At 40.3% G+C, this 27,009-nt stretch overlaps 1 protein-coding gene across 7 annotated transcripts; it reads left to right on the top strand.

Moving 5' to 3' along the window:
- Window positions 1-26,905, top strand: LOC118416520 (S-adenosylhomocysteine hydrolase-like protein 1). Of its 7 annotated transcripts, none has more exons than XM_035821643.1 (20): window positions 15-147; window positions 3,621-3,887; window positions 10,109-10,211; window positions 13,716-13,774; window positions 14,652-14,717; window positions 15,207-15,294; window positions 15,766-15,866; window positions 16,981-17,083; window positions 17,640-17,734; window positions 18,167-18,273; window positions 19,346-19,415; window positions 19,880-19,926; window positions 20,744-20,807; window positions 21,529-21,617; window positions 22,537-22,607; window positions 22,942-23,036; window positions 23,514-23,612; window positions 24,010-24,157; window positions 24,549-24,669; window positions 25,068-26,905. In XM_035821643.1, the coding sequence occupies exons 1-20, from the start codon at window positions 58-60 to the stop codon at window positions 25,072-25,074; spliced, it is 1,890 nt and encodes a 629-aa protein (XP_035677536.1). In that variant the 5' UTR covers window positions 15-57; the 3' UTR covers window positions 25,075-26,905. The 7 variants fall into 7 exon arrangements, with proteins under 7 accessions (XP_035677540.1, XP_035677536.1, XP_035677537.1 ...); XM_035821645.1 differs by having other exon boundaries at window positions 145-253; XM_035821647.1 differs by lacking the exon at window positions 3,621-3,887 and having other exon boundaries at window positions 1-147.
- The last annotated feature ends 104 nt before the right edge of the window (window positions 26,906-27,009 follow it).

Consider the following 27,009-nt stretch of genomic DNA (forward strand, 5'->3'; position numbering starts at 1 on the left):
GCGCACGAGATGTCGCCCAGAACCCCGGTCCCGTGATGACGTAATTTGCATGTCAAGATGGCGTCGGCGGAAGCAGAGGACGGTCAGCTGAGCCCGAGAGCCAGCCTCAACCACGGGAAGCCTCTTCACCCGGGCACGGCCAATCGGGTAAGACAGCCTAGACTTCATTTGCACTTCTTACACACCAGGGAACGTTCACGTTTTTCTCCTGTCAGACTGCGATCGTCCGGTGTGCCGTGCGGAGAGCTGTAAGGTAGGGGTCACCTTTGCCAGTCGGGCTGTAAAGTTGGATCCGAATTTTGCAGCCGACATGTTTGAGTTTTGTCAAAGGGGGACTCCAGATCGCCACCATGCTTTGTGAGCTACCAGCTGTGACGGCATACCGTATTTAGATGTGTCCCCCTATATGTGCCGCCTGTATTCAAACTGATCGACCATCTCCTTGTACCACCAGTAAGCCACATATCAAATCTTTGTACTTTTAACCTTCAAATCTACATATCGTGAGGCAATAGTTAATTTCGTGCGTTTAGGGATTTAGTGAAACGCGATGTACGCAGTTGAACCACGCGGCATGAAGCTCCCATATGCCACCATTCATCGCGCCGGTCTTTGTATGTATGGCGCAATCACGAACGTCTGATCATGACGTTTACACGGCCGAGGTAGATGGATGTTTCATGTTGTACATGGGGCCAGTGCAATGTGACCTTCTCAGCTGTGCACGTAGGTTTCATTCACAACCCACCGGCATTCGTGTACACATGAAACAAAGCATTGTGCAGGTTCACCAGTTTCCATTATGACACATCAGATATATATACTTGGGATTGTGAAACACCAAACTATACATTCAATACCACATGGCTAACTTGCTTTATCACTTTACAAAAAAGATGTAGATGTTAAGGGTAAACAATAGGATTAGGGTTAGAATGTTAAAATACAGTCACAGTTAGGGTCATGCAAAAGATCACCTTTTATTGTCCCCCTGGGCTGGAAATACTTTCACTGCTTTGCATTTTCAGCATGGTTGTCTACACCGGTTAAACAACTACATGGGAAATATTTCCTAGATATTCAGAACATAACTACACAAAACAGTGATCTGTTTAAAAAAAGGAATGAAAAAAGTATTATTTGGAAAGTTCTTTTTCTGTGATTTTTGGTGACACCTCAGAGGCAGAGCCTGCCTTATTTCTATTTACCACAACTCCATGTGTGGTCCCACCTTTCCTCAGTAACAGTACATGTTGTGTACCAAGATTTTTCTTAAAGTTGAACATAACATGTATCAGTTTGGGCAGATTTGCACAATGCACAGGCTGTTGTTGTTGTTCGTTCATTGTGGGTCGATGAGGACCTTGGCTTCAGTCACTCAATGCAAAGGTACCTGTTGTACCAATGTAAATTGCATGTCATTGTACTAGCCTGACTAAAATCGCGCTCCTAGCGGCCGGCCCTATAATATTGCCGCCGCCCTAGTGGTCATTAACCCCAGCCAGCGAGAGATAGTGAAAATACAGGCTAGTCATTGTACATGCAGCACTAGGTTAGTAGTGGTAGAGACAATGCTTTGCAGTTGTACTTGATTATCAAACTATAGAAAAATTATAGTCAAAAAAGGACTTTACAGTAAAATATTTCATTTATGATGATCTGTGTGATTACTGAATTCTGACAAGTTTTCTTTTGCCAACTTAGTGGAATCACCTTAATGACAGTTGTACAATTGGTTAGGAAATATTCTAAGGTTACTAATTAATTTGTCTTTAAGGAGTTTCCCACATCAGGCATACATGTAGGTACCATAGCTGAGGTCCTCAGCCTGAGGAACTGAGTAAAAGAGACTGTCACAGCTGCCTATGCTATTGTTCAGGACAGACCAACACCAGACAACAGAGTCAAAGCTGTTGTACTCAGGGTGATAAGGCTCAATGACCTGTGAACTTTCTCTCAGTCTCAACTTGTCTGCAGTCTAACTCTAACATAAGACTCAATCAAAATTCAAAGAATGTCAGCCCAGCTTTCTGTCAATTGTTGGAATCCTATTTGAATGGCAACAACCGGTTGAATTTGTAAATTTGCTATCTTTTTACACATTGACAGGTATTGAATTAAAAGTTAATGTTTATTGCTGCGAGTGACGCAGTTTGCCATTTTCGTTCTCCCCAACTTACTATCTGTTTGATTTGTAAATACACGTGGGTGTCAAATCATGTTTAGCAGTCATCCTCACTTGTTAGGACAAATAATGACAATCATTCTTTTCAGATACCAATTACTACATCAAATAAAGATACGTATAACAGCAAATTTCATCAGTATCACTACATAATGACAATCACAGTAGTAAACAAACTGTACAATGCTGTATGCCATAAGTTTATATAATTGTAGACTACACATGTATAACCATAGTGAGTCAGATCTTGTTATTGTATTTTCTTTCTTTCATTGTGTCATACTATTTGCTTTGTGAATAAGTTATAAATTGTGATATGAGTTTTATGACTTGGTCAATAGGCACAACCAAAAGTGTAGTACAAACGTTTATTTGGGTGTATAATATTTTATGGGAACTGTAAACACATTATAATGATATAGTATATATCCTTAAGGTAGAGTAGAACCTGATAAGTGATGGCTGGTCGTTTTACTCTTGGACGTCAGGAGACGGGTACCAGTGGGGATAGATCCCTGCAAAGACAGATCCTGGCACAGACAGAATCCAGCCCAGATGAAAGCTGGCCTAGATGAAGGGATGGAATCCAGACACGGGCGGAATCCCAGCATAGTCGGATCCTGGTGCCACGGAAGGATCCTAGCCTGGTGCCATGGAATCAGCCACAGATGAATCCCAGAGCGATTGATCACCATGCAGATGGAAGTCTTGTACACCCTAGGTGTTCCATGATATGACAATTTCAACCATTAACATAGATTATGCTTATTTACATAAAGCAATAAGAAAATTAGATAATTCCATTGTGGAACTTAAGTTTGTAGATAAGTTTGGCCATCCAAGTTAAAACATCTTTCGGTCTTCATGTAGAACTTTTCATACCCAACAGTTGTATTGTATTACACAATGCACACAAGTCTGTTGATTTCTTTGTCATTTGATCCAGCGTTAGATTATCTTGTAAATACCATGATGGCCTGGGTTCCATCCTTGTCAGGGGAGAGCACTAGTATTTGAGCCCCTGTAAATGAACTTGGATGGCACCCAGGCCAGGCATCTTTCCTCTGAGTCAAAAATATTGGAAGTACAGACAAACCTAGATGTTCTTGCAATATCATACGTACCGGTATGTTCTACATATATGCTGTACAGTATATAGTTGAGTTCAATGGTACATACATATATTTTCCTCTGTAGAGTCTGTACAGAGAACAAATCAATCATCAGACTTTAAGAGCCTACACATATAAAATAATTGATAAGTTCACAAACAGTTATATCTAACTTGTTTTTTTAATTTCAATTGACTTCTTTCTTGTATATTTCTTTTATTCCTTTTTCATCCTACTTTATGTGACCAAGCATATTTTTGTTATTCCAGACTATTCCTCTAACCCCCCTCCCTCCTCGCTGTGTTCTGTGTATTTGTGCCTAGCCTGCAGTCCAGGCTTATGCAGACGAAGCCATTCTGATAGACGAAGAAGTTGACTGTGCGTACACCGTGGCTGACAAGCACCCTCTGCCCACCGTGGTGGTGGAGGACATGTCTGGGGAAATGGAGCTGCTTCCCATGAAATCCGCCATGTCCAGCCGCCGCCCGCGCTCCCCCTCCACATACGTCCCTGACGTGGACGACACCGGCTCTTTCCCCCCTCCCAGCGGCAAGCGGAGGATGTCCCGGGATGTAACACCGCGGCGAAAGGTGTTCTCCTGCATGATGTGCCTGCTGATGATGATGATTACAAATGCCTGCTAACTCCAGTAACTGGCATCTTCCACAAGGCTTCAGTTGTTTGCTGTTTCAGTGCTACAGTCCTTGCCTGCTTTGCTCAGGAGAATTTATTGTTTCCTTATTTTAGCACTGCTAGATGCATTGCTGACAATGCTTGCACTAGACTGCTATATCTTGTGGTAGGTTTCTATATTGTTACTGTCACTGTTGCTATTTTATTTATCTTTTTCTTTGTACACTTATTGTCATCTTGACCTTGAATTATCATGTCATAATGTTGTTTTTTTCCCACTGTCCTCTTCTTATGTGTACTTCTGGTATTTCATTGTTACATTCTTGTCTATGTCTATTGTTTGCCTTAATTTTTTTTGGGAAGTGTCTTATTTTCTTTCACCGTCACACTAGTCTTGGGCCCAGCCTTTGTCCAATGGTGCTCTCCCCCAGGTAAATAGTAATCTCATTTAGAGGCCTGGATAAGATTTCATAATTTAGATTTAAATTTTAAATAAAATTTAAAGGCCGTCTGTTGCAGATGTTGCCAATGTTGCTTTAACTTAAAGCACTACAACTTAAAAGGTTGCTAAGGCAATATGGATTACCAATAAGAGTTTCTTCAAACAGTAGGTCAGAAGAACTAATTTACACATACAATCATAATGAGTGACCTGCATGTCAAGGTGTTTATTAAGGTGAGGGACGTTAGCCACTTCAGATAATGTCATCGTTGTTGCTTGGAAACTGTTTGATGAAGCTAAGCAATATTTGTATTGAATCAATTTGCGTTCCAGAGTCCAATAGTTAAGAGATACACTGATGAAGTGACATGGATACAGGGAAGTTCATAAAATGGTTAGCATAGCTGTCAGCTTCTAGATTAGGTGTTGCATGCAGGGGAGGGTTGGAGTGGGCATGTGTTTAATGAGACAATAGATCGTACAACCAACATTGGTGACTGCCAGTAATGGGTTGTGTAGTGTGTACCCATCTTTAGTGACCATCATAAAATGACACCTCCGGAGGTTACATACATCCATGCCTTTTGGCTAGTATGAAGAGAGATCATTGTGATGTGTCTTTAGTGATTGTCATGAAATCAGTGATTGCCATAAAAAACACCTCCTGAGGATATGTGCATGCACGTAGTTGTTAATGGGTAAAAGAGGTCATGGATGATGTGACCATTTTCGACAACTGAAGTAAAATCACCCTCTAAGGTAGCATATACCTTATCTGTCGGTGAACCATCTCATGCACTTGTATGTAGTGAATCAATTGTTAGTGGATTCCTAAGTCATGTTAAATATAGATTAGGCCTTAAGGATCCATTTTCTAGATTAGTCTATGTCATGCCAACAGGAGAGAATATGATTGGTTTGTTATAGACCAGTTGAGGATTCTTGCAATACCATATAGTTAAAGCTGTCTGTGATGACAGGTCCACAAACTAGAAGAAAGTGTTCATAGTAGTACATTGGCGACCAATGGAAAAATGATCTATGGATTCACGAAACAATGGCCACAATGGCCAGGTAGTCCTTATGCAAAGATGGTCAATAGTGTAGGTACACATATCACAATACATCCTTTACTCATAACTCATAAGAATTGAAGATGTTATGTTTCTGTTGTAAACAAGTTAGAACATAGTATATATACATGATTTCATACATGCATGCCAAAAGACTTTGAGCTTTTAATGATTTTCTATAACTGCTGGACTCTGAAACATCAGGTGGTTCGCAAATGACTGAAACAACAAGATAGGGTGTGGTTTGGGTTTTTCAATTTTGAAAGGTTGAGACTGTCTGTGGTATGGAAAAGGTACAGAGTCTTTCCAAAGTACCTTTCATACTACAGTAACAGTATTTGGTAGAAGCTGTCACGACTGCTGAGTGGTGCAAATCAACAAAATGGATGACCCTCCCCTGGCACAAGACAAACAACTCGTCAGGAAGCTTCGGCAAGTTTTACGGGCAATACGTGATCGGGATCTCATGGGGTTGCAGACATTGCTTCTTGAAGAGGACAGGCCAGACTTGAACTACCTTGTACAGCCATCTGATCATGGTGACGAAAGGCCAGTCACTCCTTTGTTACATGCTTGTGAACAGAACTCGCCAGTAATGGTTGGTGTGCTAGTAAATGCAAGGGCAAAGGTTAACGTCCCAGTTAGAGGATACTCTCCTCTGTCCCATTCAATAGCTGTTGGTAATATTGCTTTGGTAGAGAAGCTGCTAAAGTGTGGAGCCTCTCCTGTCAATGAGGATACTTGGGGTGGAAAGTCAGACCTTTCTCAAGCCATGGACCTAAAGCATGAAACTGCTGCAGAAAGGCGGACAAGACAAGACATTGTTGCACTGTTGTGTAGAGCTGGTGTTGATGTCAATAACAAGAGATTTGCCAAGCCACCTGTCCTGCACACTGCTGTGAGTGAGAATGACCTTGCCATTTGCAAGATTCTGGTAGATTCAGGAGCGGACAAAACTGCTCTGGACAGGACTGAAAATGGAAATTGCCGCACACTGCTGCATGTTGCTGTAAGCAGGGAGAAGCCTTTGGTGGAGATGGTGGACCTCCTATGCCATCAGGACACATTAAATGCACACGACAAGGTTGGCTTTACACCTTTACATCTAGCTGCTGACAGGGGTGACCTGAAGGTGGTACAGGCCTTGGTCAAAGCAGGGGCTACCATCAATATTCAGGCACCTGTCACGGGGCTGACCCCATCAGAGATGGCTCTTCACAAGCACAGGCATGGTAAGCCACAAGACGTCAAGTACCAAAAAGTTGTGGATCTCCTGAAAACATGTCTGCAGAACAAGATGGAACCGAAGGACAGACAACTTGGCCGGTTACAACGAAGAACAGCACCACCTATTGAGGACAAGTCTCAGCTCAAAGTAAAAAATTTGGAGCTGTATGAACAGATGCGAAGCCAAGAAGAAAAGCACAAACAGGAAAATTCAGATCTCAGATGTCGTTTGAAAGTACAGGAACAAGAGGGAGAAAAACTGAAAAAGCAAATTAGAACACTGGAAGGCTGTGTTGACACTTTGCAAAAACAGGTAGAACAATATCAGAATAAGTTGTACCCAAAGGGTTGTCCCAAGGCCATGTCTGAGAGGCACAGGCAACTGTTGACTGACAACCACAGAGCACTTGTTTCTGACCTGCATGTCAGCATCGTTATTCCAGATCTGAGGGTTAAGGGTGTCCTTAGTCAAGAGATGGAGGAAGAGATCTGCCTTTGCAAGACCCAGAATGGTATGAATAGGAAGTTGTTGGCTATTCTGCCGACGCGAGGAGAGGTGGCGTTCTACACCTTCCGCCAGGCACTGAGGGAGGATCCAGGTAGTGATCACCTGGCTGTGCTACTGAATGAGGAGGAAAGTAGTGTGCCTGACTAAACACCTGTAAAGCCAATTGGATAATTATATGTGTTAGGACACCACATGTGTACATAGGTCATTTTCCTCTGAAGCCTTTTCAGAAAAAGAAATCAGGATCAAAGGTGTACTTGTTGCTAAAGAAAGGCAGAAGAATACTTTTAGCTTTTATTGAAATAAATTAGCACACATATATTTGAGCAAAAATAGCAGTTTAGGGTTGTACAGGAACATGCATGTATATCAGTTACCTCATAATTTGAGAGAAAATTGCCTCCATTGCATCTCGCCCAGCTATTTTGTATATTAGGTCATCCTTACCCCAAGAGTATTCTATACTACTGAACATGTACTTTATATTATTAATTCAGAAAGAAGTAGATTACAATGTATGATCCTCATTCACCACCCACCAGGCTTTTTATGACCTTGCTCGATGACACTTCATATGTACATGGACATTTAGCCTTCATTGTAGGCAAGGTAATGCCCTCAATGTGCCCAGTGGGCATAAAATTTTCCATGATAAGTTAATTTATTGCATCAAATATACACTGTATATGATTAACCTGGGCATACATGTTTGTAGCAGATGTAGGGATGGAGTAATTTATCGCTACCAAAGAAAGGTGCAGTATACTGTATAGAAACTGCCTCTTTATGTAAATACTCCTGAGTCCATCCTACTAATATGATAGTTGACCTGCTAATAACCCATATTGATATCAGATTTTACAGGGAATTTCAATGTACCTCATTTCTTTGAGAAGTCATATTTTGTCTCATAAATTTTTAGGTTTTAGGTTCAAACTTAGAATACTAGTAATGCCTTAACTGAACTTTGAATACAGCTCCTGCTAAGAACAATGTGTTGCAAATCTTGTAGACTTGTCATAGAATATGAATAAGAAGAAACTGTTGCTCTGCTACAGTTAATTGTACTTGAGCCAACAGATTGCAACCTGCACACTGATAGGTGTATGGACACCTGACTTCCCATAGTTCCATGCTTCCCAGACTGGACAAAAAAGCCTTTGAAGGTCGTTTCTTCAAGGTCGTACCTTGAGAGAACAGGTGGCCGTTTCAGCAGTTCTACGAGAAGTTACAGAGAACTTAAACGTAAAAGATGGAGCTTCCACAAAATAACGTGCCACTTAATGTGAACGTTTTGCGGAGAGAATCTGTCCGCTTGTCGTACATAGAGGCGACGCGTGGGGCCGAAGGAGCCACGGAGGTCTGGCAAGAACAGCCGGCCAGGAAGGTAATGGCAAAGGAGTCTCGTATGTAGTTTACTGGGGCATAGCTGTATCTCAACAGTGTTGCTGGGCTTGTTATCTGTGGCCCTCTCTTTGCTTCCTGAATCATGATAGTGACAAAGATTCTGGAATGCGTTACAGTGATGTACCGTTTCATGTGTAGGTATGGTACCATACACGGCGTTATCTTGCAAGTTTAACAGCTACATGTAAACGTATGTACTCCATTGTTGTTCATATCTGGTACAGGAATTTATTACTTGGTTGGCAAGCCCTAAGCAAACACTCTAACAATCAGCACCATATGAACTTTACACCGAGTTTGTTGGACGTCTAAATCAATTCTAAGTTTTGGCACAGGTAGAGATGGAAAGTTATGGTGCCATATGTCAGAAGGATGGTGAGAATTCCTTTCCTAAGAATGATATTTTAACCAATTTACACAAGAAGTATAGAACCAAAATTAGAAATTTGGCTAAAAATGGATAATAAGTGTATGTTTTGTTGCCTTTTGATTGAGTTCGGTTGCTTCTCCCTCTGTAGGTTGATTACATTTGTTAATCAAATGTTCAACAATGATTGCAAATGTGACACTGTAGCACATAGTCGACTGTCATCATTGTATGCTAATTAGTTTTGACAAAACAGGTAGAGGACTTGATTGTTTCATTTACATGTACAGTCTACATGTAGGTTGTAAGGTTTACCTGTTGGATTAATGTGTGTGTTTTAAAGTTTTGTTAATGTGTGTGTTTTACAGTTTTGCTAATGTGTCTGTTTTGCAGTTGGGTTAATGTGAGTGTACCCCAGTCCAATTGAAACATTGTGATTAAAATTGTTTACAACCTTTAGTTTTATAATGGCAAATGTATCTTGTCCTGTTAATAACCTTTCATGTCACAAACCTACACACAGCTTTTGACTTAGAGGACATGTGGAAGGAGTTCTTTTGTCACTTATTGATTCAACAAATCTGTATGAATATGAATCACCTGGGTGTAGTACAGCAAATGGCTTATTAATGCTGCCTGCATGATCAAATGTGTGGCTTGTTTTGTCTTGCTGTGTTTTTATAACACTCATTTTGAATATGATTATAGGATGATACTGTTCAGGAATAGAAAAACATTCTGCATGAAAACTGGAGGAACAGGAACCAATTTCTTGCTGGAAGCCTTAAAGGAATAGTCTGGTTATCTGTACGGTACCCTCTAAAGGCTAATTGCCATATGAACACATCCATGTACATCCAGGGCACACATTCCAGGTGCAGGGAGACGAGAGGATGTGCCTGGAGCTCCGGCAATAGGACCTCATTAGTGTGCTAAAAGAATCCCTATTGAGCAGCCTGGCATTACGGCTGAATCAATAGCCAAGGAGATTGACAAGATAATCTCTGTTGTGTAACATGACGATGGCCTTTGCAGAGAAAGTGCCAACCGCGAAGCGCAAGTCCCGCCCTTGTAAGAAGCGACTGAGTGCGCGATTGAGCCGTGGATCTTACCCTCTGTTTTCTTTCTCTCCCTCCTCCTTCTACACCCGCCAGCAAATCAGCTTCATGGACGAGCGCCGTGGGAAGACACCGCCCAAACGGTCATCGCGGGGACGCAGGTCTGTGTCGCAGTCTTCGACAGATAGCTACAGTTCAGGTGAGGCTCAGGCTGTCTGTGATATTCATTCATACTGACAACTGTGGGGAGATCGACACGTTGGCTAAAGGGTGGACAGTGTAAAGTATGGTTCTAAGGGTTGAAATACTTTGACATTGATTACTTGTTGTCAACAGGCAATTTTACACCCACCTATCCCCGAAATTAAGACATCCTTGGTTTTAAATGATACCATAATTGATAGCCATTTCTGCCCCAGAATTTAAAACTATTCTGCATTGATTTTTTAATACAAGCTGTTATGTATCTATCAAGTACTACATTTAGGTATTGTACATTAATATCATCACGAGTAATTGTTGCTTGTTTACTTGTAATGTTAGCTACTATGTTTTGTTCTGCATTCCCAGTTTATCTAAGTAATGATTTGATCACTTAGTTTACACTTTCATGTATGGAAAGGTCCAAATAAGTTGATGCAGCAAAAGTGGTTCATCTTTATATGGTAGTGTGTGTTGATTTAGTCAAATCAGCTGGACAGAAATGGCTCAGTATGTCATCTGGAACACTCATCATAATGCCATATGGATTACAAACGTATAAATATGAAAACAAGTAATTTTTCACTGAGGTTTTGATAATACATCCTGACGACAATGATAATGCCTGTACAAGAAAACTCGTCGGCAAATTGTACAGTAGTGCTGCATAAGCTTTTGTCATGTCATTCATTGCACTGTTGACTTTATCAGGTGAGGCTGATGATACACAGATGTGCAAGGCAGGGTGAATCGGGATGAGTTGATCTTTGGAATGTTAAACAGTCAAAGCTGACCAAGAAGGAGACTCAGACCGATGAAATCTGGTACATTTTGTATATGTAGACAGGTGGTCACTGTAGACGGGATTTGTAATGCTTGTGTCAATGGGAACAATTATCAAAGTGGTCACGTTGGCCAGGTAGGCCTTATGTAAAGGTTGTCACCTGTACAGACTTGACTGAGTTTACATTTGCAGTTACATCTTTTGTAAATCTTCAGTCAAACCAGTCTCTGCACTACTCCCCAAGTCTGTGTTTTTTAGCAATAGGTGTAGATGACTCACTGACAAAGCCTGAGTTGAGGGCTTGTTTACCAAAGGTCCTTTACTAAAGAGGATTTGGAATTTTAAGCATCCTTATAATAGTAGCTTTCCTGTCTTGCAAATGGCTTCACCGGATGTGCTTGTCAGCTGAAATTTAGATCCAAACAAACAGCTCTGTATCTGGTAGGATTAGGTCCCAAATAAAAAAGACATGTTGGTACTCAGATTGACATAACAGGAAAGTCAGACAAAAGCAGGTCTCTATTTCTGGTGCCCGTGTCTGTAATGAGATATAAAATAGCTGTTCTTCTGTCCGCTACTTAGGTTGGGTCCAGTGACATGTGTCCATCGGCTCGTTCTCATTTAAATGTCGAAAATGCTGTCGCCTGTCTTTAAGACTTGATATAGAGCAAATCGCAGGCAACATCACTGTTTTTTTTATTTTTCCACAACCCCTGTAATGTTTTACAAAAGTCGCACCACAACATTCGTATTGGTTGATGTCTTGTAAGAAATTACAGCCACGAGTAGGATTTCAACCCCTAAAAAACGGCTGTCGCCTGAGAAGACACAGAGAGTTCAAACAGTAGCTAAAAATGTAGTAATGCAGTTCCCAGACTGAATGTTTGACAGGTGAAGCCAGGTAGCCGGGCCCTCTGACTGATCACGTCAGGTCACTCCCTTCACTGATTTTCGAGTCTATGTAACGTGATTTATGCCTGTCGCCAAATTCTGTAACAAACGTTACCACCTCTACATGTAGTTAGACGGTTGCGGCATTTTTGTTAGCCACGTTTAAAACAAGAAATGACAATTTTTGTGACGACGTACAGTTTTCCTGGCTTTCTAAAGAAACAAGAAAGGATTGTTGACTGTCATTTGTATCCCACCTTGCTTAACAAAATGTTGCACAGAAATGACTGTAACAAACGTTACCATTGTTCGATGCTGTCTAACCTTTCTACTTGACCTGGTGTAAAAAAGCTGCCCACTTTTTAAATGTCCCAATTGACGTCCACTTATAGCTAAATGATGTAGTCAATAAGGTAAGTCCTTTCGAAGAAAACAGGGTTAAGTCTACTGTTGTAACAAACGTTACCGGTAACGTTTGTTACCTGACCTGTAATGCATTACCAATGGGACCGAAAATAATAAGTTGCCATTTTTTGGCTATGGTTAAAAGAGGAATTTTCCTAAACAACCAGGTAGTTTTCACCGAAAATAAAGCCGATTTATTTTTCGACCAAAAAAAGGCCATTTTCGACATTTCAATGAGAACGAGTGCATCATGCTTTAAAAATGTGGAACTGTTGGGTATCAAAAGGAGACATGAAGTGTATGTTTAACACATCGGTTATTCAAGGACTGATTGTCCTGAGGGACTGGCTGGTGCAAATCGGGTCCGTTAAAATAATTTTCGATGGCCCTCCCCACAACCCAAAATTTTTTTTGATGGCTCGACCCAAAAATTTTTTCGCTTCTGAATATCCCATGGATAACTAACTCACATGGGTGCCCTGGATATTCCTGTGGATAACCAACTCACCCGGCAATGTCAGATGCTGTTTTATATGCCACCTGATCACCTGATCAATTCATACACGCAGAGGAAGAGAAGGACAAAGTGTTGAAGGACAGTCGAACCTTGAAACAGTTTTTTTTATGGCACAGAAAGATGGACACTGTGCAATGTCGTGTTATGTTAAAATAAAAGTAGTACAGTATGGTATGGGTAATTTCTTAGTAATCTTATGCACATTACATGTGATCAGTTAATTTGGTCACTGGTAATGTGGAAATGGAAGGAAATCATGTCCTTGCATAAAATAACTCTATTCGTCAGTCAATTACGATTAGAAACATAGATTATTAGAATATGTTGCTTTACTGAATGGCAAATAATTACTGTAATCAGGTATGTAAAAGCGGTAGGTAAAAGTATTTCAGATACCGATTTATTTACAAATCACTTCATCCTGTGCTTTGACCTTATTTGATGGCAACAACAACATAATAATTGATATGTGATACTGAAAACCCCTATCAGGAGGCCCACTATAGACTTTAGATAAAGTAATACCCTTTGTTTTATCACACCACAGGTTGCTGCTGAAATTGCTTTCAGTAATCACTTGTCCTCCATGGATGACGCATTTAGGAAAGAAATATTACATTTCCTGTGATGTTATTAAACTTGTCAGATGCAGGTTTGGTTGAACCCAGAGTGGGCTGTCAGGAACATGCCCTCAGTGTTATTATTCACCCTCTCCCAGACTCATCAAATTGAATGCTTCTCACGTATTTCATCTCCCCGGGAGAAACCGACTGTTCATCCGCATAGCGCTTGACTTCCTCCAGGGCTGTGGAGCAAACAAAAAACGATGGAGAAATCTCGTAGATCTAAGAAGAGAAAGGGGAGTGTCCGCGGTTCTGGCTCACCCTCTGCCGTATCTTTTACAGCGTCGTATTCCGGGAGCTCGTCCGATGAAGATGACGTCTCTCCAAGGGAAAAGCACCAGGTGAGATCTTTTTGCCCCTTGCTGTTACATATACCCGAGCAGTTGGTACTTAGCATTTGATTCATTTTTCTGTACAGAGCAGCCATACTGTACATTTCAATGCTACCTCAGATGATGTCAGTGATGCACAGGAGTATAGCTGCAGTCTGACTGTTGAAACTGTTTTCCTTGAAATTATTCATACACTGTCAAGATCTGTCTTTCCATACCTCCATAGCAACTCTGTACAAGTATGCTATCCTGGCAATCGGGGATTTTGCCCGCACGGCCATGCATGGGGATGTTAGCCACCATGTACATACAGACATGCAGAAAGCAAAACACAACAACTGTTGTCACACAGAATCTGATGCATATGTATCTTTCTGCATACACTGTTTACTGTTTGTAAACATGAGAGAGAATAGGTAAACATCAAGTAATTTCAAATTTCATTTCAGTTTTCTTTTTCTTCTGCAGACTATCTTTAAAAATCTGTGGATCTATAAAGTTTCTGAAAAATCCAGAATGTCTGATGATAACAATAAGTCACTCTCTTAAGTCCTTTCTTAATCAATTTCTTGTTAGCCATGTCAGGGACTTGATTTCTTAATGTTGATACTCAGATCATGGAAAAGACACTTCAAGCATATTTCCAGATGAATTTTCTTAAGTTTGATGTTAATGTAGCTTGAACAAGAAAACTAGTATTTGGTACTCCTTAGGACACACCAATTCATTTCCTTGGTTCTCGTACGTTTTAAAATGAATAAATATCAACTGGACATTCAGAGGACATGCAACGTTTCAGCTGAGCATTTCAAAAATCTGAGAACCATTCAATTAAATTGGTGTGGCCTCAGGTAGCCAGTGTAACTTTGCTATTTTGTGTTTTGAGGATGCCACATCGGCACAGGTACACACCAATGGTGCTTCAGCAAATAAAGGAAGGGCTAAAACACAGGTTAGATAGAGACTGCTGTCCTTTTCTGTGGACATCCTTGACTGTGGTTTATGTTCTGTTCAGTGATACTTTCCTTCTGCTTGTTTTTCCTGTTGACTGTACATGTGAATTGTGAGTTTTTCTCACAAGTGTGAACTTCCTTCTGTATATTTCAGTTGAGGGTTGTTCATGTTTGCTGTGGTGTGTCACAGTGTTTGCTATGTGTTAATACTAAAGGGCAAAAGATAATCTTTTGTTTATTCAAAATGTCACTAACCAACAGTTCTGTTGCTCACTGTTACAAAAGAATATGTATCTTCCATCCAGAAAGATGATAAATGTCATGAAACAATCTAAAAGTCCATTTCTTCATGTTCAAATTTATCCAAAGACAGCATTGTTAAGACCTTTCTGAGTATGTTTGGGTTTTCAGCAGATGTCTATCTATTGTCAATTAAAAATTGATAGCTACATGTAATTGATAGCTACATGTAATTCTCATCCTTTCAGACCAACTCCAAAGGGTTTTCTGACTTCTGTGTCAAGAACATCAGGCAGGCTGCCTTTGGCCGCAGGGAGATCGAGATCGCTGAACAAGGTATGAACAATTACAGTATACTATAGTGATCAAGATGCATTGGGGAATAAGAAACCCATTGAATAAGATAATGTATAACTGTGGCTGAAACATACTTATTGTTGACCAGTATATGCAAGCTAGAGGTAAATTGTTTTACATTGTCTCTTATGTTTGCCTTGAAAATATTGATAACACTCTGTGGGCGATAGAAAACTAAAAATTGTCAATACACAAAACTACCTTTTCTTGAAACCATACCTTTATTCAACAAAAGTAAAGAGAGGAAGCATTTTGGATCCTTTTTACGAATTTACATGAATGTTTTTGAGGTATTTCCTCTGCATTACGAATCCTTTTTACACATTTACATTTATGTTCTTGAGATTTCCTCTGTGATAAGAGTCTTGGTGATATATATGCATTTCTGATGATGGGTACTTGACTTGTTGAGTGGTTTTCCTCCTCTAATGGTTGATTTCCTATTGGCAGAGATGCCGGGTCTGATGGCTCTCCGGAAGCGAGCGTCAGGAGACACGCCCCTGAAGGGAGCCAAGATCGCCGGCTGCACACATCTCACTGCACAAGCTGCTGTAAGCCACTCACATCTCTTCAGACTATTTTGCATAGGCTTGGCCCCATTTTCTAAGGAAATGTCAGTATGTGTACATGACACTTTGGCCAAAGTGGAGCTTTCCATATTTGAAGTGGCTATGGCCGGACTGTTTTTTCACCTTACCATTTGCTCTTACATACATGGTAGTTCACTTTGATCTGTTGGGACATTTTCCTATTACCAGTTCATTCATACATGCTATGGTATTGCTACCTTGACAGAGTAAAATCATTTTAAGTAATTTTGCTGCTTTTGAGATCTTTGTACCATAAAAATATTGTATGAAATAGAGGCCCTGTATTATTTATATAATAATATGCAGGTACGTACATGCACTAATACAGTTTAAGACTCTGGATATTTGACATGATATGTAGGTACTAATAGAGACCATGGGTATTTGATTTGCAGGTACTAATAGAGACTCTGGGTATTTGATTTGCAGGTTCTAATAGAGACTCTGGGTATTTGATTTGCAGGTACTAATAGAAACTCTGGGTATTTGATTTGCAGGTACTAATAGAGACTCTGGGTATTTGATTTGCAGGTACTAATAGAGACCATGGGTATTTGATTTGCAGGTTCTAATAGAGACTCTGGGTATTTGATTTGCAGGTACTAATAGAAACTCTGGGTATTTGATTTGCAGGTACTAATAGAAACTCTGGGTATTTGATTTGCAGGTACTAATAGAGACCATGGGTATTTGATTTGCAGGTACTAATAGAGACTCTGGGTATTTGATTTGCAGGTACTAATAGAGACTCTGGGTATTTGATTTGCAGGTTCTAATAGAGACTCTGGGTATTTGATTTGCAGGTACTAATAGAGACTCTGGGTATTTGATTTGCAGGTACTAATAGAGACTCTGGGTATTTGATTTGCAGGTTCTAATAGAGACTCTGGGTATTTGATTTGCAGGTTCTAATAGAGACTCTGGGTATTTGACTTGCAGGTACTAATAGAGACTCTGGGTATTTGATTTGCAGGTTCTAATAGAGACTCTGGGTATTTGATTTGCAGGTACTAATAGAGACTCTGGGTATTTGATTTGCAGGTACTAATAGAGACCCTGGGTATTTGATTTGCAGGTACTAATAGAGACCCTGGTGGCCTGTGGTGCCAGTGTGCGATGGTGTGCCTGTAACATCTACTCCACACAGAATGAGGTTGCCGCTGCTCTGGCTGAAGCAGGTGTGTTTTACAAAATCATTGTCATTAATGCATGCATTGTACATATTGGTACTAACTAAAACTGTACTGCGTGTGAAATGAGATATCTTGATTGATTGTATCTTTCATGTTAGTAACTTTCATTTTATGGGATGTATAATTGGACATATTTCCTCAGTATGTAAGAAGAGTGGTTAGACCTAGTCATATGCAAATCTGCTTCAACACATGTAAACATCATAAGAACATCCTGGTAACATTATGCATGCAATTTTTTATAAAGAGGATTTGGTTATGCCCAAGGGCAGTTGTGTAAGGCTAGTTCACCTTTATCTGCGGGGTAACCTACATGTATATCAATTGTTTTCAAAAATAACATGGTATTTAGGGATATCAAGTCGACGGAAGGTGTTTTCAATTTGCAATATGTTAAAAATACTGCAAAATAATACACCGTCCGTCAACTTGATATTCCTAAATACAATGTTCTAAAAACCAAGGATATAGGATACACAGTGGATAAAGGTGAACTAGCATTACATACAAGATAAGACATGTTACTGCATGTTGTCTGTAGGTTATCCCATCTTTGCCTGGAGGGGTGAGACTGAGGATGACTTCTGGTGGTGTATAGAGAAGAGCATCAGCTCCGAGGGCTGGCAGCCAAACATGGTCAGTTTTACTACTGTATCATACAGTCTGCTCTGGTTAGCCATGGAGATTTCTTCTCCTGATGACATGAAACATAATGAAAGCAAAATTTCCTATAAGTAGAAAAGTTGTAAATAAAACATACAGTACTAGTGTTATATTTTCAGTAGCATCTACACACGCATTGTCATCAAAGTCACATTTTTAAAATGATACTTAACCAGAGCTGTCTCCAGCTTTTGATTTTTTTCTCGCGTCCCACTCATTGTTTGGGAATCTATGTTTTTTATCCTTTTAAGCCTACGGGAATACAGCTTCATCAATTTGATGTCATAGATTTCAGATTTTTTGGGACAGAAAGGGCAAAATTTTTGTCCATACCAAGAAGCAAGTTTCCTGGAGACAGGTCCATACTGATGTCTTTCCCTATTTCCAATGTTTAAAAAAATGTAGATTCTGGATGATGGTGGGGACCTGACCCATGTCATGTACAAGAAGCACCCTCACATGTTCGGCATGATCAAGGGCATCGTGGAGGAGAGCGTCACCGGTGTTCACAGGTCAGGACACTTCACTTCACTATCCGGTTTATTGTCTGTTGTTCCCCATCCTGTGGGGGGTAGATGTGCTTGCACGTAGATGAGAGTACAGACATGAGATTATAGTTGGGACTAGGGCTGGGTACCGGTACAAAACCGTTTTTTCTTTTTGGACCGGTCCAGAAAAACCGGACCTGAACAAATTCGGTGGACCGAATGTTGGACCTATTGGAAAATGAACAAATTATATGATCAGGCATTCACACGTTTCGGGGCTTACTGGCCGAGGAAAATAACAAGAGCGAAGTGAAGTACATGTATAGCCTATAGTCATCTCTACCAAGTTTTACAGTTAATAGTACAGAGGCAGTTAGCCTTCTAGGATTTTAAAACGCCAGTGGGAGTCGAATACTCCACAAAACAGATGTATTTGTTGCGAAATGGACCATTGTTTTGAGTATCGTCCATTCACAAGTTCTCACATACTAAATCAGGTCCAGGTTCAGGTCCACACCTGGACCTGATCCTCTGGACCTGAACCGGACCTGGACCTGAATTTTCTGTACCGGTACCCACCCCTAGTTGGGACACATGGAAAACTTGTCATCATTCAGACGTGCTTGTACATGTAGTACTGCCAGGCTCATTTTGGGATCACTTACCAAATGTGGGATCCCTTACCAAAAGAGAATGGACTTACACAAACAAGTAATATAATCAAGACTATGTAAATGGTTTTGTCATCAAGGAACACAAATACCCACAAGTTTAAAAATATAGTTTACTTTGAATGGTATGTTTTATCCCTGTCACATTTATGTAGCGACTGTTACTAGTGTTAGCTCAAACAGTATTCCCCAATACATGTAATTGACTGGCTGATGAGCCTTTATCCCCTACCCAAGCCGTAAACCCAGATTGATTGCATGCCTCCCCAGCTGCCAGGGCAATTATTGGGGATTAGCAGCCCACTCTTCTGTAGTCATGCTCCAAGCTGTTTATCCTATAAAAGCTCAGGCTCAGTGGTTCACCTTGAGCAGCTGTGAGGTCAAGGGTAATCCTGTAACCTTGTCTGTAACCTTCATCCCCCCAGATTGTACCAGCTCTCCAAGTCAGGAACTCTGACAGTCCCTGCCATGAACGTGAATGACTCAGTCACAAAGGTATGTGTTCAACAGACTGCTCTTTGTCTCTCAAACCGTGGCAAATTGCAAATAGGGGATGTAAGTTCTTTGTGTTTTGAAGTGTGCACCAAAAGTGTTGAAGCAACTCCGAAAAATTGTGATATTTCTTAAAGTTTACATTGTAGAACTGCAGTGTGCTGTGTGGATTTTTTAAAACAATTTTCTGTAGACTGAATGAAATTTGTCACCAAATTTGTCCCACAACTGTGGAAAGTTTTAAACACCTGTAGCAAAATGTTGGAAGGAAGAAAGCAAAGAAAAACTTTGTTGATAGTACAAATCTCTGTTAGTTTGTGCCTTTTTTTTTAGGTTGGAGTGTTGCAAGTGTTGCTTCTGTTCCCAGTTGATTATGTGGTATTTCTGTCTTTTTCTCTGGGCTGTCCAGATTTTAGTACCATGCCAACATAGTCTAATTGCAGGTGTCGTTTCTTTCCTACCCACAGCAAAAGTTTGATAACTTATACAGCTGTCGCGAGTCAGTATTGGATGCGTAAGCACACTCTTGAATTGCTTTCTTCATGTCTTAAAGAACCCAGGGGGATCAGAAGAATCAACATTGCACTTTTCCCTCTCCTAGTCTACTCCTGACTAAATTCTAACAGTATTAAACTAACAAACTAAAAGGCAATGCCAAAAACTTTCTGTTCTTGTGTTCAGTTGAAAGATCAAAAGCATGGAACTATTCTATTCGTAGAAAGATGATCTTTCACAAGACACTAAGAGAAATGTCTCAACTCTCAACTGATTCTCTGCAAGCATTGTACCATAATGTCAACATGAGATATCTGTCTAGAAGAAGAAATTTTACTTCCCGAGTCCCAAGTGTAGTATGCCCTCTTCCTGGTCCCCCTTTGTTCCTGTTTTAAACAGAGTCACTTCTGTAATGAAGCTTCTCTTACAGCTGAGTCGCCCCAGCTGCATGTTAGGAAAGCAAACATGACTATCAGTAAGGCTTAGCCAAGTTTTAATCTGATGTGATGTTTTGCTGTTTGCTATCACATGGGTGTATGACTGAAATTTCTCTAAAATTTCAGACAACTGTTCTTTGTCACTAAACATTTCTTTGTGGCAGATTTTGTAGAAATGGTATTAGCAACAGATATTTCGTATATCTACCATTTGTCCTGACCAAATTTTGAAAGATAAGAGTTGTGTAGCATCTGCGACCTCTTTTTGTAGCAAAGTGACATTGCAGAAAATTACATTGTTAAAAAGAGAGAGACCTTTACCATGTATGTCATCAGAAATATGTTCTAAGACAAGTATGAAGAACTGTTACACACCAGGATTGTTTCTTTCCTCTGCAGGTTGAAACGCACCACGGACATCATGTTTGGTGGCAAACATGTGGTGGTCTGTGGCTATGGGGAGGTTAGTTTTCCACTTCTTTGGATGTTCTATTCTATCATACCACTCTCTGTTACACTTGCCAAGTTGTAATTGTATTTAATATGAGATTGTAGAACATAACCAGTCACCAAGTGTTAGATGTAATACTACTTCAATAAGTACACATAGCCATCTCTGTCCATTATACTAAATGACAGTCACATAGTCATCACTGTCCATGGTACTGAATGGCAATCAAATAGCCATCTCTGTCCATTATACTAAATGACAGTCACATAGTCATCACTGTCCATGGTACTGAATGGCAATCAAATAGCCATCTCTGTCCATTATACTAAATGACAGTCACATAGTCATCACTGTCCATGGTACTGAATGGCAATCAAATAGCCATCTCTGTCCATTATACTAAATGACAGTCACATAGTCATCACTGTCCATGGTACTGAATGGCAATCAAATAGCCATCTCTGTCCATTATACTAAATGACAGTCACATAGTCATCACTGTCCATGGTACTGAATGGCAATCAAATAGCCATCTCTGTCCATGGCACTGAATGACAGTCACATAGCCATCATTGTCCACGGTGCTGAATGGCAGTCACGCTGACATTACTATTAATGGCACTGAATAGCCTTCACATGGATATAGCTGTCCCTTGTGTCAATTCCAAAGACCAACTTTCGAACTCCATACTTATTTGTTGTTTATGACCATTGTTGTTGATGTTTGTTGCAGGTTGGGAAAGGCTGCTGCTCTGCACTTCGTGGCCTGGGTGCTATTGTCTGTGTGACGGAGATCGACCCCATCTGTGCCCTGCAGGCCAGGTATGTAGGACATATGGCATGACGGACTCTTAACTGACCATAATGAGAGAACTTGGACACATAACTGGCCATAATGAGATAGCTTGGACCCTTAAATGACCATAATGAGATAACTTGGACCCTTAACTGACCATAATGAGATAACTTGGACCCTTAACTGACCATAATGAGATAACTTGGACCCTTCAAAAAGTCAAAGTTCCTTCCCGCGCCTGATGGCGCATAGGGCGGCGCCCATCTCCGTTTCAGTAGCCCTTGGGCCACACAACGCAATCACTACAGCAGGGGGCTAGTCCACTGGTAGTGGTGTGTGTTCAACTTCCATACTCTTTCCCGAATGCTGAGTGCTAAGCAGAGAAAGAAGCATGTACCATTTTTAAAGTCTTTGGTATGACTCGGCCGGGGATCGAACTCACGACCTACCGAATGCAAGGCGAACACTCTACCCACTAGGCCATTGCACCGGTCCAACTTGGACCCTTAACTGACCATAATGAGATAACTTGGACCCTTAACTGACCATAATGTGATAACTTGGACACTTAACTGACCATAATGAAATAAGATAAGCCATAATGTGAAAATACAAGGATTAATTGTGTTTTACTTTTACTGTAAAGCCAAGCCCTATACTGAAGTTGTAATGAGAAGCTATATGAAGAAGTGAAGTCACGTTGACTGTCATAATTCCACCAGATGCCATAACACTGCCACATACTGAAAAAAAAATGAATTCAAAGTCAGTTATCCTGAGGTCTATACCCTTTAGGTAGTAAGGTGTTCAAGACAATCTTGAGAAGGCCTTTGTAACAATTTTTTTTTATGTGGCTGTATTATGGCACATGGTGGAATTGAGCTGATATTACATAAAGTATGAAATCTGGTTTGCTCTCAAAGATTGACTGTTGATATCTTGTAGCATGGAAGGCTTCAAGGTGGTGACACTGAATGAGGTCATCCGTCAGGTCGATGTTGTCATCACAGCATCGGGTAAGAACCTTTCATTCTTACATTAAGTCACAGCAACTAGTTTTGCAACAGATAAATGTGCAAACACAGCATGTGTTAATTACGTGGCACTTATCGGGCTCAAGGTGGATTGTAGGCTTGATACAAATAATGATACAAATAAGCGGAAATTGTTCTTTTTACAGATAACAACACTAGAAAAAGCCTCCAAAGTTAGATTCATATGATTTTTGTGTGCGCTGTGATTCAGAACGAGAAAGGTTGTCTAAACTGTTCCGACTGTACATCAGACTGAGAAACAAGGACAGGGAAAGATATCGAGTTTGCTGATTGTATTTTACTTGTCTATCCATAGGTAATAAGAACGTGGTGACCCGGGATCACTTGGACCGCATGAAGACTGGCTGTGTGGTGTGCAACATGGGGCACTCCAACACTGAGATTGATGTGGTTAGTATCCTCATCTGTGAACTTATGAGCTGAAATTATTAATTTAAAAGAAAGATCACTACAGCTGTGTTGTACAACACGCACTCCCATTCACATGTTCTTAGTATTTGGGAAACAAATACACACGTGCAGGGACAAGGGAATATTTTGAATTAGCTATACATTTGTATGTTACATGAATTTGATAAGATTTTGATTATAGGTGAATGGCTACATTGAAGGATTTGGTGAGGTTTGGGATTTTAGATTTGCTAACTAAGCACTTATCTGACTTGTGAAACTCTAAAATTATACGTTGTACAAAATCTCATTTCAGAATTTTAGGAATTTAGTCCTCATGAAATGGCAATGGTATAAATATCTACTGGGAAAGTGAAATTTTGTATTACTTGCCTAGTCTTACTCATGTTAAAATTGCCAGTATGACAGTGTACAATGTAGATTTACATACATGAATACATGTACTTGTTTCTACAGGACAGCCTGCGCACCCCCGAGCTGACGTGGGAGAAGGTACGGTCCCAAGTGGACCATGTCCTCTGGCCTGATGGCAAGAGGATCATCTTGTTGGCTGAGGTAAGTCCTGAGTAACATCAGCCTTGTTTCTTTCCCTGCATACAATAGCTGCTGTCTGATTTGTCTGATCCTCTAACATAGTATCATTTTGCTGCAGACAAAGTCTGAACACAACTGTTGGATGCTTGTACAATATCTGTATTTGTGAAACATGCAAAGAAGTATTTAATCCTATAGTGTATGCCAGCATTGCTTGATTGATCGATTTATTGATCAATCAGCAGATCCAGAGCAATAGTAATAGTACCATTTTGTATGTGATAATTTTCCATGGATGAGGACAGCCACCTTGCAGATGTATCCTGTACTGCAACTAGACAGCACCAATGGTTATAGCCTAACTTAATGTACTGATCTATAGAGACTGTTCTGAAAAATATTTATCATCTTTGTTTAGGGCCGTCTGGTGAACTTGAGCTGCTCCAGTGTGCCCTCCTTTGTGGTGTCCATCACCGCTGCCACCCAGGCCCTGGCCTTGATAGAACTCTTCAACGCTCCCGCCGGGCGCTACAAACAAGATGTCTACCTCCTGCCCAAGAAGATGGGTATGTCATTCTTAACCAATTCTTTTCTTTTGCAAGTAATCTCAGAAAAGCAAAAACATGGCCCTGAAATTAGTAGAATAAGCTTTGAATAGCAAATCACTCGCAAAAGTGTAATTTTGGAACCTGCTTTTACTTGTAATTACAAACTGTAGATCTTATGATTAATATATGTTAAGTTGTCACAAACTACCTCTCCTACAGATGAGTATGTGGCAAATACATGGCCTTGAAATTGTTAAAATAAGCTTTGAAAAAATCCCTGTGACATACAAAATGTAGGTCTATTCTAGAAAAGTATGATTTTAGAATTTTTCTTTACTTGTGAGTAAATACAAACTGTGTGTCTTATAATCTGTATAGTTGTCTAACTAATAAATTGCCTCTCGTACAGATGAGTATGTGGCAAGCCTCCACCTGCCAGCCTTCGACGCCCACCTGACAGAGCTGAGTGATGAGCAGGCCAGGTACCTGGGCATCGGGAAGGCCGGGCCCTTCAAACCCAACTACTACAGGTCAGCTGCTGCATCCAAACCCACCTTACCTGCCTTATGTGTCTCATAGTGGGGGAGCAATGAAGTCTAAATCATACATTTTTACTACTTTGCTTGTGGAGTTATGTGAGACTTTGCGAGACTTAGAGACTTTATTAGAAAATCCATATGTGAAAGCAGTGGATGATAGCAAGAGAGAGAATACACCTTCAGAAAATACTGTAATGTCTTTCTAGGACTAAATATCTATCTAAACACAGAATACTGTGACACTTCTTATATCGTCCTCTTTTTTCTTACCTTGGGAAAGGCTACCACAAGGTGATAGCAACTTTTTGTGGAGTTTAATACCCAAGATGTTGACATACAATATTTGTAATCTGTACAGTTAGAACTAACCTGCCTGTTGTGTTGTCCAGGTATTGAGGCATCAGAGATGAGGAGGGAAGGGCAGATGCCATGACAGCTGTCTGTCACAGGATTTACCCGACAGTCCCAACTCCAATCGCTGCTAACAGGACCTGTCGGACTGTGGGCTCACACCAAAGGCAGCCGAGATATCCTCCTCAGATACACCGTTTAGGGCTTTACAGTATTCCCCCTTATAAAAGCACACATGACAGGGAACATGATTTGTATTACCACGGATAGAATAAACAAGATTCCCACACAATCAAAATTTCGTGTAGTCAACAAAGGAGCTGAAAAATTGTCAAGTAAATCTAGATAGATATAATGTGCATTTATAGGGAAATACAGTACTCTAGCCTTGACTGTACGATCAGCTTGTGTGCCAAGATGAGATGTATCATTACTGACATTAGCAGGTGTTTGCTTTGAGCAAGAATGGCACAGGAACAAATTTCATGCAAGTTAACATAATACTGCAAGCTGTAGCTTACTGCTATGTACTACCTCTATGGCCGGCGCTGCCTACTGACTGGAGTGAGAACCACCAGGCATAATGGTTTCAGAGACTGTCAGTGATCAGATGGTCTTCAAGTGTAGTTCACATGAACTGCTTCTACAAAGCTGGTCTATCTCAGAGTCTGTAAGATTGTAACAATTGGTGTCCGAAATTTCAGGTTGACTTTTGAATAACAAGGATCTCTGGTGACTTGTATCACAATTCCACAACAACGTGATGACATACTGCATGCACACATGCAGCTCTCATACAAGCATTTTTTCATAGCCTGAAGAAAGTTCTTAAGAAGATATTGCAGTTTTCTGAAAGCTAGTCTGCAATCACAACTACAATCTTAAAGTGATGAAAGCCTAGACACATACATGTATAGCCATGGAAATGTGAAACATGTGCTCCAGATTTTCCTGCGGAATCAGATACATTATGCCAGGTTGTTTTCAGTCGTCTCTCACAGCAAACAACTTTCCATCTTAACAAAAAAGCAGGTTGAGAGGCAATCGCAGCACAGACAACTTGCTTTTTGTCCTCCTGCAGAGAAAGTAATTCTATTTTATAGTAGTAGTAACTAGCCACAGACGTGTATATTTAGAGTCAAGTTAAAATGTGACCGTAAGTGGTGGATCTAGACAGATAATTATGGTACGCACCAAAATTCTACATTAAGTTAGTTTGCGATTGGGGTGACACAATTGTTTTAGTAACTGATGAAGGAAAATCAGAGGTAAACCACTATAAAATCATCAATGCTTACTTGAGAGAAGGAAGAACTAACTTGTTAGGTCTGTATTCCAGACAGGGTAGATGGTAAGAATGCAGATGAAATGTTCTTAATTAAGTACTCTCTTGTCTTAGATATGTGCACATTTAAGATGCAAAATCTCACCTTACCACTTAGTAGAGAAAAGTAGTGTATAATTCTTGTGATATGTTTGAACTTTGAAGACCTTGCTTGAGATTCTTTAAGGTTTGCAGATAAGTGTGGATATATCCAGTGTGATAGTAAGTATACTGCACTGCATATCACTCGTTTCTTTCTCCCAGCTCTGTTTCATTGTTATATTTAACAATCGATCCAACAAATGCACCGTGAAACGTCAGTCTGAATTACACACTCTATGGCTTATATTCATAGTAACTTTGTCTTACTTCATTCCAACATAACATGCAGACAAAGCCATAGATATCTGGCTAATATTTAGAACTGAACAATGGAATCTACATGAAGTTTTAGTAACATGTATGAAGATACAAAATTAAAAATCAAGAATGAAATTCAGGTGTTGCATTTCTGACTATGAATTGACATTTGTGGTTGATTGTATAAGCTAACAACATTGTATGAGATTATAGAAATGTCACTCACAAATTTCAAACCTGTGTTAGTTGTATGGTTTCTGTGCCTGATCTTAAGAATGAAGTTGATTTTGTCCGTG

The sequence above is a fragment of the Branchiostoma floridae genome, chromosome 5 (assembly GCF_000003815.2).
Source record: "Branchiostoma floridae strain S238N-H82 chromosome 5, Bfl_VNyyK, whole genome shotgun sequence".
Classification (NCBI taxonomy): Eukaryota; Metazoa; Chordata; class Leptocardii; order Amphioxiformes; family Branchiostomatidae; genus Branchiostoma; species Branchiostoma floridae.